The sequence below is a fragment of the Eumetopias jubatus genome, unplaced genomic scaffold, assembly GCF_037043125.1.
Source record: "Eumetopias jubatus isolate StellerSeaLion01/CBP00866 unplaced genomic scaffold, mEumJub1_p1.0 scaffold_17, whole genome shotgun sequence".
Lineage (NCBI taxonomy): Eukaryota > Metazoa > Chordata > Mammalia > Carnivora > Otariidae > Eumetopias > Eumetopias jubatus.
Window position 1 is genome coordinate 52631942 of NW_028274823.1, and position 16050 is coordinate 52647991.

Below are 16050 nucleotides of genomic sequence, written 5' to 3' on the forward strand. Positions count from 1 at the left end.
CAGACACATGAAAAAGTGCTCAACATCACTCGGCATCAGGGAAATCCAAATCACAACCTCCATGAGATACCACCTCACACCAGTCAGAATGGCTAAAATTAACAAGTCAGGAAATGACAGATGTTGGCGGGGATGTGGAGAAAGGGGAACCCTCCTACACTGTTGGTGGGAAGGCAAGCTGGTGCAGCCACTCTGGAAAACAGTATGGAGGTTCCTCAAACAGTTGAAAATAGAGCTACCATACGATCTAGCAATTGCACTACTGGATATTTACCACAAAGATACAAATGTAGGGATCCGAAGGGGTACGGGCACCCCAATGTTTATAGTAGCAATGTCCACAATAGCCAACCTGTGGAAAGAGCCAAAATGTCCATCGACAGATGAATGGATAAAGAAGATGTGGTATATATACACAATGGAATATTATGCAGCCATCAAAACGAATGAGATCTTGCCATTTGCAACGACGTGGATGGAACTGGAGGGTGTTATGCTGAGTGAAATAAGTCAATCAGAGAAAGACATGTATCATATGGCCTCACTGATATGAGGAATTCTTAATCTCAGGAAACAAACTGAGGGTTGCTGGAGTGGTGGGGAGTGGGAGGGATTGGGTGGCTGGGTGATAGGCATTGGGGAGGGTATGTGCTATGGTGAGTGCTGTGAATTGTGCAAGACTGTTGAATCACAGATCTGTACCTCTGAAACAAATAATGCAACATATGTTAAGAAAAAAGAAAAAGAAGAAGATAGTAGGAGGGGAAGAATGAAGGGGAGTAAGTCAGAGGGGGAGACGAACCATGAGAGACGATGGACTCTGAAAAACACTGAGGGTTCTAGAGGGGAGGGGGTGGGGGGATGGGTTAGCCTGGTGATGGGTATTAAAGAGGGCACATTCTGTGTGGAGCACTGGGTGTTATTCACAAACAATGAATCATGGAACACTACATCAAAAACTAATGATGTAATGTATGGTGATTAACATAACAATAAAAAATTTTTAAAAATCACAGAGGGGAGGGGGGTGGGGGGATGGGTTAACCGGTGATGGGTATTAAAGCGAGCTCATACTGAATGGAGCACTGGGTGTTATACACAAACAATGAATCACGGAACACTACATCGAAAACTAATGATGTAATGTATGGTGATTAACATAACATAACAAAAAAATTATTAAAAAAATCTAGAAGAGAAAAAAATATATTTATATTCCTTTGTTGTTGTTGTTGTTGTTTGGGTTTTTTTTTTAAAGATTTTATTTATTTATTTGACAGAGAGAGACACAGCCAGAGAGGGAACACAAGCAGGGAGAGTGGGAGAGGGAGAAGCAGGCTTCCGGCTGAGCAGGGACCCTGATGCAGGGCTTGATCCCAGGACCCTGGGATCATGACCTGAGCCAAAGGCAGACACTTAATGACTGAGCCACCCAGGTGCCCCTAAAATATATATTCCTGAAAACAGTATAGATTAAATGTTAATAATTGCAATCAATTTGGAGGTAGTTTCTGAATACCTGCTACTTGTTTGCAACTGAGCTAGACTGGCATAGCAGAAGGTACAAAAGATACACAGACTGTGCTTCAGAACAAGGTAGGGCAAAGAGAGGAACTCGACTAGGCTTAAAACAATTAAGGAAACCAAGCAAGCCACTAGGCAGTGCTCCTTTATGGTACAGACAAAAAAATACAATGGCAGCTAAGACTACGAAAATCTCATTTAAACTACACACAGATTTGCGGAGCACCTCAATATGTTTGCTGAGAAAAGCTAGTTTTTATTTCCCACAAGCCTTCATATGAGCAGGTGGATTCCAAAAGAAGACACAGGGAACACTGTGCACAGACAGTGACACGGAGCGTGAGCTCAGATCATACCCTTGCCTTTGCCAGCAATACTACCTGATGGAGAAGCCCAGGCTGGTGATCAGGGTGGCCATAGGTTATGCCATCATAAGTAATCCCAGGGTAAATCCTTTGGAAAAACAAACACTCAACCTAGAATCTCTCCTTTCTGTGAACGCACAGATTCGAGCTATTACATTTTTTTTTTAAGGCAGAGGTCCCTTTCCTGCTTTTCCAGAGGACCATATTGAAACAATAAAAAAAATGGACCACCTTTCACAATGGATCTTCCAAAATGTTCTGTTGTTCCCAGTTTATTCTTTTGACGAGTATTGGCTGAGCCTCTGCTACAAACCAGGCACTGGGGATATGGTGGCAATAAAAACAAACAAGTTCCTACCCTCGTGTAGCTGACATCTCAGTAGATGAGCAACTGTTTCATCCTGACAAAAATCTGGCTTCCCAATGCTTCCATTCCTAGGTTGCCATTTGTGTGTGTGTGTGTGTGTGTGTGTGTGTCAATCCAAAAACATAGACAAAGATGAAGGAAACTAAAGGAAACCAGGGAATTGGGTCCTAATGCCAATGTCAGAAGCAGGACTGTGTAGTGTAGCCATGGAAAGAGGTGATCTTCAGACTCCAAATAACTTCCAACTTTCAGTTTAAGGTCAGGAATAAAAAAGACTTCCAGAAGGTACATGTACTCAGAAGTTTATTCCTTTAACATATCACATCTCCCTCTCCCTCCTTCCCCTTCCCTCCTTTTCTGTCACACACACACACACACACACACACACACACACACACACACACAGCTTCCACCCACCAGGAAAAAAATACCTCAAAGATACACACACACACAAATATACAAACTATACAAAACTCCACAAATACACAAACTACACACGATAGGAAACCCAGGCATGCCCACATAAAGGCATGCATTACATATTTTCAAGGACACACTGACACAAACATAACCATTACCTTCTCTCACCTGTAACAGAATGGCCACAATTATGAGCAACAGTACACATATCAAAGCACTTTCTAACACAGGCTGTGATTCTCAGTCCAGCTGTCCCTGAGCTGCTCTCCCCACTGCTTCTATAACGTTCTGAAGATTACACAGTTGGTAGCCAACTTCATATACATGCCTGTAAACAAGAGGGCTCAGCTTTAAATAATTATGTCAAAGAAATGACAACTGTGCTCTTTGCCAGAACAGGGATGAATAATTACAAAGCCAGGACATAATTAAGCAATTCTGACTGTCGGATTCTTGAACTGTCTGATGTGTAGGGCTGGCATGCCCACCATGCATGCCCTCCTGGACAGGCTTCATGCCCCTTTGATTTAGGTTGCCTGATGTGGCAAGGGGGATCATGGTCTGGTCATCACAGAAGCCTTTCTTTGGGAGCCTCCCCACCTTCTCTGCATCCAGCTTGGTGCTCTTGGCATTGACAATGGCATGACTCCATGGCCAATATTTGCAAAAAAAAAAGATACAGCTTTTCTTTAAAATTCCAAGAAATGAGCAAAGCCTAGTTGCTGTGGGTCCATTAACTACCAAGACAAACACACCAGCCTAGAAGAGTCCATTGTAGCATTAGCTATCACTTCCCTAATGAGTGATGGCATCTTTCTATAGGACAATCAGAGCTCAGACAGAAAGCAGCTTTTAAACAACAAAAGCCAAAAGGCAGCAACGAAGGGGAAATGTGTCATCACGAGAGAAGGCTAGCGCAAACTCGCACTCAAGCGCCAGGGCCTGCCAGGTATCAAATCAAACCTTTGTGACATAGGGGGTTTATTAGTTCCTGGATGATTTTGCTTTTGCGTCAGCCGAGAACACCCAGACTGCCTGTTCCCTACCTCCAAGGCAAGGGCTGTGATTGGAGAGGCATTTTCCATTCTCCCAAACACTTTATGTCAGGAATAAAATGAAAACTGCTCCCCAAATCACGGCCTCCTGGATCATCCATCAGAGCATTCTGCTGAATAAGCACAACAGGCCACTGCAGCCTGAGAAAGGACAGAAGCCAACTTGAGATTCCGATTCTGTGATGAAAAATAGGTCTTCACCAAGTGTGCTCAGCACAGCATCGGCAATTCACAGGGAGGAAATTGCTCTTCACTTAGAAGCTGACTCCGGGTGTACACAGACCTCCCAGAACATACATATGTATACACACACAGAGATCGAGGGCATATATACACACCTGCACAGGAACAAACAGACGTCTGCACACACTGTGAGCAGGCGAGAACCAGCCTTTTTAACACCAGTTTATTAATTCAGCAAGAAGCTCATTTGGACTCGTTCTCTCTGCAAGAAAAGTACCAATGCGTATCTCCGAAAACAGGCCGGGGAGAGCAGCCTGGCATTCGAGAGAAGCATACAGTGTGATGTGAAAGCGGGGGCACAGCCAAGTAAGTCCTGTGCGTGTGAAGCATCAGGGCGTAGATACAGCACTTCACCGGGAGCCCAGGCCCCTGGGTTTTGATCCCAGCTCTGCCTCCACCAGACCGTGGGGGCCTCCAGACACAACCTCCTCACCCGGTTCCTTCACCCATCAAACGATGGCATACACCAGGTGATTTCTGAAGTCCTCTCCAGTGTAGAAATCATGTGACTCTCCAAAAAGGTAACAGTTGAAGATCCCCATGCTTTGTCAGAGCATCTTTTGTCTCTCCTCAACTAATTAATGGGTATTTTTAAGCTTAACACCATTAGTAAAGATGTGGGAGTCAATCACACAAACATAAGCTAATTCTATAATTGATTAGAAACTAATTTGGAGCTTTGAAAATCATGTCTGCTCATGCTGCTCATGACTCAGAGAGCTGGCTACTACTGGATTTTAAGGAGCCCTTCCCACTTGCTTTCAAAGGCCAGGTGGGATTTCAGTCCTGGCTGCCATCTCGACCCCAAGAGAGCAGGGCAGCTTTTACCTGTTTTCTTCCTTTAGGCCTTCTTAGGAGGTTTTTATTTGGAACAGAGAAATGCACAGGGAAAATGGGTGGCTCACTGGCTCCAGGGGTAAGATCCCAGTTGAAGGATGTGTCTTCTGTGGTCAGACACACCGGTCAAGCTCCAGTCCCAGCTCTTACTAGCCAGGCTGCCCAATTAACTTAGCTGGGCTGCCCAATTAACACCTCTAGGCCTCAGTTACCCCACCTAAGAGTCAGCCAATGCTCCCTTCCTCCTACATTTCAGGGGGGGATTGTGTGAGGACTCACAGATCTGAATACAAAGAGCCTTAGGGCAGCGGTGAGCACACAGGTGGGTATTGTATTTAGTGCCCCTTCAGAGTTCCTGGGATAATGCAGAGCTTCCCCTGTCAAGAACAGGGGGAGCAGGAGAAATACCGATCTGTCCTAGAAAGGGCATGCATACATGAAGTTGGAAAATGTTGAATGGGCAGGAACCCAAGATATTATAAACAGTTCATTTGTTGTCCTTTGTTTGGTGATGTCGGCTGCCTCTGAAATCTTTTAACCAAAAAAAAAAAGGAGGCCAAGAAATAAATTATTTCATTTGGACAAAATTACAAAAGCTGAAATAACTAAAGGCAGTCACGAGCAATACATCAAATTTGTGCCTCGATAAGGAAAACTGTTAACACTTTAATAGCTATGAAACGAATCACTCAATTAATTTCCCACATGCTGAAACAGGTAACAATACATTTATCTACCAGTATTATACCCTCTGTATCATATATTTCCACAACTGTTAGCAATTTTATTCAGCATAACGGGAAATAAGTTGCACCTCACAGATTCAGGGAAAGTGGCCTGAGGCCGGCTGCCAGCCGAGCGACTTGATGGAAGAGGTTTCCTTTTTCTGTTTGGGTTCTGTTTGTTTTTTTCTCTTTCCCCCTTAATCATTTCCAATGCATGTGTAAGGCGCTCTAAGTCAATAAGCGAGGACAAACTAGACCTCCAAGATTTCTGGGCCAGTGTTTTCAACACACAAGCTGGGATCCCACAGGAAGTGACTAATAGTCCACGGGGCCCTGGGGCAGTAATGCACCTTGAAAGGAGTCATCAGGGGCCATCTGGTCCTTTCCTTGGCCTTGGGCTTCATGGAAGGACCCCAACTCCTCCCAAACAGATAATTTTTCACATCCTTAAAAATCTCTTTGAATCTGAATCCAATACTCAAAGCCACATCCCCCCTGCCTCATCAACACTGTCATTAAGATGACACCATATTCACTTCCATGGCCTCGACACAGACTCAGCTGATAAAGGAAAGGTCAGTAAAACTATTCCCATGAGCTCTAGAGAACTGCATGTAGGGAGAAGATGCTAGTCCCAGGTCATATTGTCAGGAAAAAAATGGCCTTTCCTGCTAATAATATCTCCAAGAGCTATTGAGCCCTCATACCTATGAACAGAAGAAAATCACTCTCCCCTACCTCCACTATGGCCCCAAGACAGGAGAGTTCCCTCTGGGTCACTAGAGGAATCTTATCCATCTGAGGAAAAGTAAATGCTCCAAGCTGTCTTCTTTCTCTGCTACAGACCTGCAGAGGCCCCACCTTGTAAACAAAACATCTTCAAGAAGGAGACCTGAAATCTGCCCCCCAGAACATCACCATTGGGCTGCGTATGGTGCTGCTTTATTGGTAAAAGAGCCACCTGGAGGGGTGCCTGGGTGGCTCAGTCATTAAGCGTCTGCCTTCGGCTCAGGTCATGATCCCGGGGTCCTGGGATCGAGCCCCACATCGGGCTCCCTGCTCTGCGGGAGGCCTGCTTCTCCCTCACCTACTCCCCCTGCTTGTGTTCCTTCTCTCACTGTGTCTCTCTCTGTCAAATAAATAAATAAAATCTTAAAAAAAAAAAAAAGAGCCACTTGGGTGAAATCACCTTACAAATAAAGTCCCCTTAGCTGGATCACAGGAAGATCCAATTTATTGTAGAAGTCCTACTTCTTGATGGGCCAACAGTATATCCATGGATAAAACCCTGATGGGAGACCTCTCCTGCATTCCAAACACAGAAGAGCATCCTCCGTGCTCCAAGAATAACCAGTGAGGCAAGACATAAGTCCCTTGTGAAGACCAGAAAGTAGGCAGCTTACCTTGGGCTTCACCACCTTCATGAATGACCCTCTGAGCAAAGCTTCCTCTCGTTCTTGTCTGGTTACTTTCCGGGCATCCAGAAACTTCAAATTGGGCAGCTTGTGCAGAACAAAGCATCTGAAAGAAAACAGTCAGAGAGGGGCGCCTGGGTGGCTCAGTCGTTAAGCGTCTGCCTTCGGCTCAGGTCATGATCCCAGGATCCTGGGATCAAGTCCCACATCGGGCTCCCTGCTCGGCGGGAAGCCTGCTTCTCCCTCTCCCACTCCCCCTGCTTGTGTTCCCTCTCTCACTGTCTCTCTCTCTCTCTCTGTCAAATAAATGAATAAAATCTTAAAAAAAAAAAAAAAAGAAAGAAAACAGAGACAATGCAGGAGGGTAGGTGATGGCCTCAAAGATCCATGCAATTTGTCTCATGCTCAGGGATCTACATCATTAGGTCTTCAGAAGTTTAGACCTTGGCTCTGCTTCTCTTTTTTTTCCACAAATAATGAATGATCACTCTTTGCAGAAATCCACATAATTATATTTTACACACACAACTAATCCTTAAAAATGTACGCTAATGATTGCCCTTGATTCAAATGTAGACACACACACACACACACACACAAGAATGCACACACCCAATGAGCCTGGAAGATCCTATCAATGTATATCCCCCTGCCCTTCCATTCTAGAAATGGGCCCGGCTTCTTTGCTACACAGAAAGTTCTCAGGGAAACTAACCTATAACCTAATTGTACTATTATGCCACTGCCATTCCCATGAGTCATCTGTGTAACTCTCATTTCTGAGATAAAAGCAAATCTTTGGGATGCCGGGCTGGCTCAGGCAGTAGAGCATGTGACTTTTGATTTCAGGGTTGTAAGTTCAAGCCCCACAATGGGTGTAGGGATTACTTAAAAATAAAATCTTTAAAACAAAACAAAACAAATCTTCAATTTGAAACTAAAACAAGAAACATTGACTGGCCGTCCAGGACAATAAACTAGAGGTTGTAATAACATAGATGACTTTGGGATAGAAGTAAGGAGCACACATAACCGAGAAATGCTTCCTTGAAGAATTGAACAGGGGTCTTGAGGATTTTCCTCATCATCCCTGAGTTACTTCCACACTGGCACTAAGAAGATTATTTTTACCAAGGTGAAAGAAGAAGAATCAGCTTATAGGGGATATTAATTTAATAGCCCAACAAATACTAATACAGATTCCCCCACAAAGAGTCTTCGGTGCCCATCATGGCCTCCAAGGATAAGCTAATGGTTACTTGTGTGATGAACTGTCCTCAAGCAGGTATATTTGGAATTGATGAGAAGATCCACGTGGCCATGGGATAGGTATATAAACATACAAATAAATACATAAAGGGTACAGATACCTGCCTATACTTTTTCCTCAGGAACAGTTACCAACCCAGATGCTTTCCATCGAGCCCCCATACTTGATCACTCAAAGGAGCTATTGTTTAGACCCTGTCCTGCTTAGGAAGAAGAGGTAAGTATCCAATGTCAAGAGCAATAGATTATCTCCACAGGAATCTGTCATTTCCTTCCTGTATTCAGCCTCTTCAGTATTCACTCATCTTTTAAATCCCAACCCACATGAACTTTTCTTCTGCATCTCCAGACCATATTGTTTTCTCCCCTCTCTGCACTCCCAGGATATACTGTGAACACCACACCATATAACATTTGGTAAACAACCAAAAACATTAAATCATTTTATTGGTGTTCAGTTGATGTCCTCACCTATAAGCTTCTTAAAGGCAGGGACGTTATTTTTCTCACCCTCATATTGTCTCAAAAAGTAGCTTTAGAATGGACTCAAAAAAATACCAGTTTATTTCAGTTGTATGAATATTTCTTGAGCACCTAACATGTGCCAGGCCCTAGGTACACAGAGGTGATTATAACGTGATTTCTACTCGTAAAGGGGTTCTCAGTATAATGGGGAAGATAGACTCATACAGAAAAATTAGAAATCCACACAGCTAAGTGCTGAGATTGGGGTTATGTGCAAACTAATTCTGGGGGGCACAAAGAAAGGGACCTAACATTACTCACTGAATGACTGAAAACCAATGGCTAGAGGAGAAAGAGGAGAAACAAGAAATCAAAAGTGATCTTCAAAGAACAAAACCCTAAAGCAATCTTAAGCACTGAGCTTTTTCTCAGTGCAAATGTTACCTGGGGTGTTATAGCATGCCCCCCTCCTCACGGGAGCACTGGGTTCCCAAAGCCAGCTCCCACCTTCATAAGATGGTCTTACATCACCAGGTGGCCTCCATATACTTGCCCAAAGATGTGGCTGATCATTGAAATGCCAGAGAAAACAGCATAGAGACTTCTAGTTGAAATACTCCTTAAAGTAAAAATACTCTGAGTTTTTTGAGGTATACTTTTCTTCCCCAGAAGTGGCCACCCCAACATCTGAGGTTCTGGAAATTTGACTATCTACTTCCAGCTTCCTCCCTGGTCTCAATCTACGATCATCTTTCCAACTTCTCCCTGAGCCTCTCCCTTGCCTTTCCAAATGCCCTCTAAACTTATCCAAAATCAGAAAGTTTCATGAAGCCTCAAATGAACTTCTATCCTCCAACAGAACTCCCACTGGCCTCAGTCAGTGTCAAAGAAAACTTCCATCTTCTGCGTATAGCAGCAAAGTCTTGATGACAACAGACTCTTTCAAATAAAGACATCTACAGACGGAAACAATATGTCAGGAGTGACGCTCAGAGGAGTAAAGACACCCACTAAGTGTAGGGTGGGAAAAGATGAATATTCAGGTGAAGAAAACATCAGTATTAGAAAATCAGCCAATGTTTAATGATGGAATGAAAGATGTCTTCACGGGGCTGGCAGGAACCACGATGACAACAGACAGCACGTTGTCATTTTGCCCCACTTTGGATCACAGCCCTGAAATCAAAGGAGAGAGAGAGAGGTGCTGGCTTTTAAGCTAGTTAAAAATTTTAGATGACAAAGAGCTGCTGTTTTCAGAGCACTCATCTTAAACAATCGAAGAAACAGCCCATGAAATAGGCTGCCAGTCATCCCTGAAACTAGGACTGACTTGACTCCCATCTTGACGGGCCGGCCTGGGGTTCCTAGGTGGTAGGTGCTTAGAGAGGTTTGAGGGACACTAGGAAGGCTTGCCCCCAAATAATTCAGCCTGAGACTCAGCCCAGGTTCCAAAGTTCCTCCCTTAGAGATGGCTTCATACATTCACTCACACAATCAATAATTAGCGAGCTGCTACCACCTGTCACAAACCGTGCCAGGTGCCAAGAATAAGGTGAGGTGTGAAACAGACAAGGCCCCTGCTCTCAAGCAGCTTATATTCCAGCACAGTCACTCTCAAACTTAAGAGGGCATCAGCATCCCCTGGACGGCTTGTTGAAATACAGATCACAGGACCCCACCCCCAGAATTTCTGATCCCCTAGGGCCGGGAGTGTCCATTTCCAATAAGTTCTCGGGGTGGCTGATGCCACGGATTGTGCGCAAACCACTGTCCAAGTGAAAATAACACCACGAGGCATAATAGTTTTGGAATTACGAGGTTGGTAAGGTGAAGAATCTCCCTCCCAATTCTGCTCACGGTCCGCCCTACCCCAGTGTCTGTGGTACACAGCGCTCCAAAGGTAGTCACATCCACCCGATCTCCCTGCCCCTGGGTGGTTTGGAACTAGCTCCAAACATTATTGCCAAGTGATAAGTCAGCGGGCTTTCTGCCTGCCTGTCCCATCCCAGTCTTGAGAGATCTATTTCCCTTTGTTCTAGGTCATGTCAGGGTGTCAAAAGCTGCAGCTTCAATCCTGAGTATAATACAAGTTTGCCATAAAAATACAACCGAGGATTCCCGAAGCCACAGAATGAAGGCTTTTACAATATCAATTCGACCCTTGTAAATTTAATCCAGGGTTATTTGTTGCACCAAAATCTCTTTACTGTGATGTATTACTTAGTTACTGGGGTTATCACAGCCGTATCCTAAAGTTGCATAGTACATAAAACATTTCAGTTAACAATGCGGGAAGGTTAACTCCCCCAGATAACCTGCAATCACAAGGGCTAGTCCAGATGACATGCCTCTGTCAGCTTCCACGAGCTATTGATGGTTCAATCAGTTTGTTTTGAAGGTAAAGTACAACAAAAGGGCAGTAAACTTATTCAGACTGTCAACAGGGGCTATCGGGAATGGGGCTTGCAGGTAAGTAATTCTGGGTGTTTTAAGGCTATTATCAAACAGCAATGGTTGAAGGAAGAGACAGCTACTAATAACACAGAAGGCAGCCATCATAAACCACTTTATGGCAGAAACCCCCATCTATAAATCCTGCGACACCCGGAGACAGCTTCAGATTTATAAAACTGCTTGTTAAGCCAGGGCACTGCTTAATGAAAAGAGATCGGTCTAAGTTCTGAGTCTTATGTCCGTAGCTCCAGAGGGCAACTCCAATTTTCCTGACCTTCCCAAGGTGGTTGGGCGAAAGCCCTGGGGCTGGGGGCAGGGAGTCAGGGGCACTCTCGGCTGTGAAGTGGAAGGTGAGGTTATCAAGAAGAAATCAGGGATCCTGGGAAGGTGTGTAAAGACCCATTTGTTTCTGGCTGAAAGCAGATTCTCGAAAAGTGAGACCCGCACACAGTGCTTTTCAAGTTCTCTCTCTTCATATTCAATGTTCTGTTTTCTTACAGGACTCCTCTAAGGAGACACCTAAAACTGGCAGGGGGAGGAAAGGAAGAGCAGAAAGCCTTTTTTGTTTGTTTGTTTTTTTGCTCCCAAATCAATTTTCTCTGCCCGAATCCCAAAGCTCTGGCATTTTTCATCTAGACTTCAAAGGGAGAGGAGGATGCTCTTTCTTCTTGCTCAAACTGCTACCCCAGGGGGGGCTGGCTGCTCCCCAGTAATGCCGCACAATCACAGAAACACCAAGATGGCTCTCCATTGTCTGCTCCTGGAGTTGGCTACCATGTCTCTTTCTCTGAGGAGACTCTGCTAAAGAAATATCAAGTTTCCAGATCCTAAGGGAATCAGAATGCAAGGTCACCTGGAGTTTTCTCCTACCTCTTCCCGTTTATGGCAGTACAGAATGCCCATCCTCCCCCATGAGCTCTTTCTGCCTTACTGCTCCCCTGCATGGGGGTGGTGGGGAGACATGGTGCAAGCTACTGACGCTCTACCAGGGGCCCCTGAAGTCAGCAGCGGGTGACCCAGGAACTGTTCTCAATCTTTCACAAAGCCTAACGGAATAGAGTGAGCACGCCAACAAAACATCAAGCTTCTCTGATTTTGACTGGATTACATCAACCCAGTTTGGTAACACTGGTTACCTCATGCTCATCAAAAGCACTCATCAATGGCTAAATGTGTCTGACTAATTTTAAAAAGTTAGCAACGGCTTAAATGTAGCTTATTAAAGAAACTAAAGCTTATTAAAGAGACGAAAGGGGCAGAAAATTAAACAGAGGAGAGGTCTTCATAACAAAAAGCTTGGGGACTAACAGGGCAGAGGAAAGGGTCCAGACTCTGGGCTTCTTTTGCTGTGTGATCTTGGTTCAGTCTCCGCCACCCTCCTGAGCTTCAGTTTCTCCATAGGCACAATGAAGAGAATGGGCTCGCTGATGCCTAAGCCTCTCTTAAGCTTTTGCCTGCCTGAATTCTGTGTGCCTCAAAGTTAACTTCCAATAAACACATCCATAGCCTCCTTTCTTATTACTCCAATTTCCTTATATAACCACCCCCTCACACCTCCAGGTAAAGGAGGGCTGTGAGAAAAAGTCAATAAAGACCAAAGAGTAATGAACAAACACTGTGAGTGGAATAACTCCAGATGCTCAAAGAGATGACAATGATCTCACTCTAATGAGCCGAGGTGAGCTCACCTACAGCATTAATGAATGCCTGACAACTGGCAAAGGCCAGCTGATTTTCCTCACAGTTCACCGGCAGCATGTTTGAAGTCTCCGTGCAAACAATACACCCACAGGACAGAGCAAGGCCCTCTACAGAGGGCAACCAGCAATTACTCTGTGGGCTTCTGTCACTTTGATCTCTGGGTCGTGACCTTTGCTTTCTTGTGATCTTCAAAGCCCAGATTGTAGATTAGCTGGAGAACGCTAGCTGGGTTATGTAAGCCACAAGTTTTACAGCGTCTATTTGGCTGGGAAATGGTGGCAGCCCAGGATGGCCAGCAGACTGCGGAGGGTCCCTCCCTCCTTCCCTTTGGCTGAGTGCTGCAGACACTGGGCAGGCCTCGGGCTGCTCTCTGTGAGGGAACAAAGAAAGGGTGTCACGTTTTAAATAATTTAAAGTTGTAAGAAATACAGAGGGGCCTACTGAGGAGGTGGGAAGAAGGAGAGGCCAAGAAGCGACTGGAGTGGCAGGAGGGGGTGAATGGCAAAGGGTTTCATGACAGAAGTACAGCTGAGAGACATGAGACCAAATCTCTTATTTGACAAGCCAGGTCTAGCTCTTTGAGTATTGTTGACTTTCATTCTGTTGTCTTTCCTGCAGGAAGAAAAAAGAAAAGAATTGCGAAGGAAGACAAGAAGCAGACCATTCTGGGCACCCAGGTCTCCCACACTTGACTCATTGTTTGGCTAGTGTTGAAGTCCACAGGAGGCCCCAAGTGGTTTCTTAGCAGGATGGTGGCCTCCCAAGCCAACCAAGCCCTGCCACACCACTCTCTTCCCACCCAAATCCTGAAGGCTGCTTGTTATCACATTCACCTTCATTCAACATTCATCCCAAAATAGTTGCATGATGTGTACACACAGAAAAGCATGGGTAGGTTTAAGCTCCTATAATAACATGGCAATGGACATTTCTCAGCCATGAACCATGATGAATGGCAAAGAAAAAAATCCAAGCCTGGTTCGCTCCTGCCCCAGCAGGACCAGGGCACCGCTCAACAACTCAGTAGTATGTTCATGCTCACATACAGATTTAATGAGCCTGTTTTACTACGGGGATACGTGCCAGGAAAACCCAACTGTGTGCACAGGGGGTAAGGAAGGAAGGAGGAGGGTTGACTTGGGGGATGGGAGGAAGGCATCAGCAGAAAGTGAAGCATCTATGAAGCCATTTCCAATAACTCCATAAATCTAGTCACTTCCTCACTTCTGCTCCAGTGGTTGGCCACAACGTGACCTAAAAGTGGGCTGACCTCTCTGAAATCAACACCTCCCACAGAAATGAAACAGACGTACTTGTTTTGATGTATGGCTGGGTGACATATTATAAATATTACATCACATAACCACAGAGGATGCCAATCAATAAGAAATTTTTTCAGACAGCACTAAATGAGCCATGGGTTCTTGCTTCTGAATACACTCCTTTAAGGCTCCTACTATTGCTTAAATGATTAATAGAAGACATATTGTCAGAAAATGTACTTAAAGTGAAAAACAGTAAACTGTAGAAATATCATTCATTTTTTAAGCAATTTTCTAGTGAATATGTCACATAAATTTACATAGAGGCCCTACTATCAGGCTCTGGGTAACAGCTAGGAGGAAGGCAGACCTCATGCTTTGTGGATGGAGGGCCAGGAAAATATTTTACCAAAAGGAAAAAAAAGAAGGTGGCTACATTGCTTTGTAGAAACCCAAACACTAGAACTCTGGATTCAAAAGTCTTACTGTAAAACCGTAAAATTTCTTAGGGGCAAATGAAGCACAAACTCCAAGATGAACAAAGTAGAGCCACTTACAGACCAGAGAACAGAACTACATTATATATACATTTATCTCATTCAAATACAAGGGTGAGAGTGCCCATCAAAAAGAAATAAAAAATAAAAAATAAAACAAATAAAAAATTCAGAATTGCTAGAGAATAGGCTACCATTCCACTCAACCGTCATAAGCCATGCAGTGAACATGTAACCGGATGGGCACACATTTAATGTTCCTTCCAGTGTTCTTAGTTCTTATTTCTCTCGGAGCATGAGCATCTTCCCATTGTTGTGGGTGACTTATGGATTTTCTAGGGTAATTTTGACTAGATGTGATTTCAGCTGTGTGTGGCCCTTAGGATCCAGCTGCTCATGGCATCTTTGCCATATGTGCATGAACAAACAACCTTCCCAGGCCTATCCCTCAACCCCAACAGATCTGGAGTAGTGAGGTCAGGCTTAGTGGGCACCAGCACCAGCCCATGAGATAAATCACTCCTCTAGAACCAAACCCTCCCTGAAGGATCAGGACCCAATGACCAGCACTTGGATTGAGTCTGAAGGATAGTCCCTTGCTTGTTAACCATGTCTGTGGACATCAAATGGATCGGATTCCAAATAGAAAGTAGGCATCTGAGATGCCCAGAGGGCCATACATCTCTCTCTAAGCACTCAGCTTCTCAGAAGAAAGCAATTTTCAAGCTGCCTGCAGTGAACACTTATCTGACCCCTATTCCAAGGCCACTGTTACTTTAGATATTGAAGAGTCTTCAAAGAGCAAGAAGACACAGCCTTACCTACTGGAAGCCATTCTCTGGATATCGACATATATAAAGTAGTGAGAGAGACATACAAGATGGAGTACATAAAATGGCACGAGAGAGTAAAGGAAGAACTGTAACAGCGTGGAGGCAGAGTATCTCAGAATGCTACAGCCAACAGAGATTTTCAACACTACTTAGTCCAATAGTCAAGTGAGCATCCAAATTACCTACTGACTTTTTTGTTGCACTTGCCACTAAGTTAATCAGACTGCTTCGGAGGAGTCAGGAGTTCAGCCTTGGTGAAGGGTCACTGACCTAGACTATCCTCCCCATTTTAAAGCGGGGCCCCACCTCAGATCTTCTGATGGGTCTTAGTATTTTTACTGATGTGAACAGTCATAATAACAAAAAAAGATAGTAATAGCTTTTTTCCTTTTGCAACCTTCTAAGTCTTCTATTTGAGACTGAATAAAATATGATGCAATTGAAGATTTTCATCATTCCACTTCTCTCATTCTAGGAAAACAAAGACAACAAAAATGTGCCTACAGTTTGGCTGACATACAGCTCCATGAATGAATGAACGAGCATATGTGTCAGTGTGTGTGCCGACACACACATACATAAAAACACACACATATATAGGACATGGGCAGGCATATA

General features: G+C 44.3%; 1 protein-coding gene across 1 annotated transcript in view; it reads right to left on the reverse strand.

Moving 5' to 3' along the window:
* The window catches only part of LRMDA (leucine rich melanocyte differentiation associated), a 1122731-nt gene that overhangs the window by 490218 nt on the left and 616463 nt on the right, over positions 1 to 16050 (reverse strand). The window contains exon 6 of the mRNA XM_088019786.1: positions 6940 to 7057. Coding sequence (XP_087875912.1) covers positions 6940 to 7057 — 118 coding nt within the window. The remainder of the gene's footprint in view (positions 1 to 6939; positions 7058 to 16050) is intronic.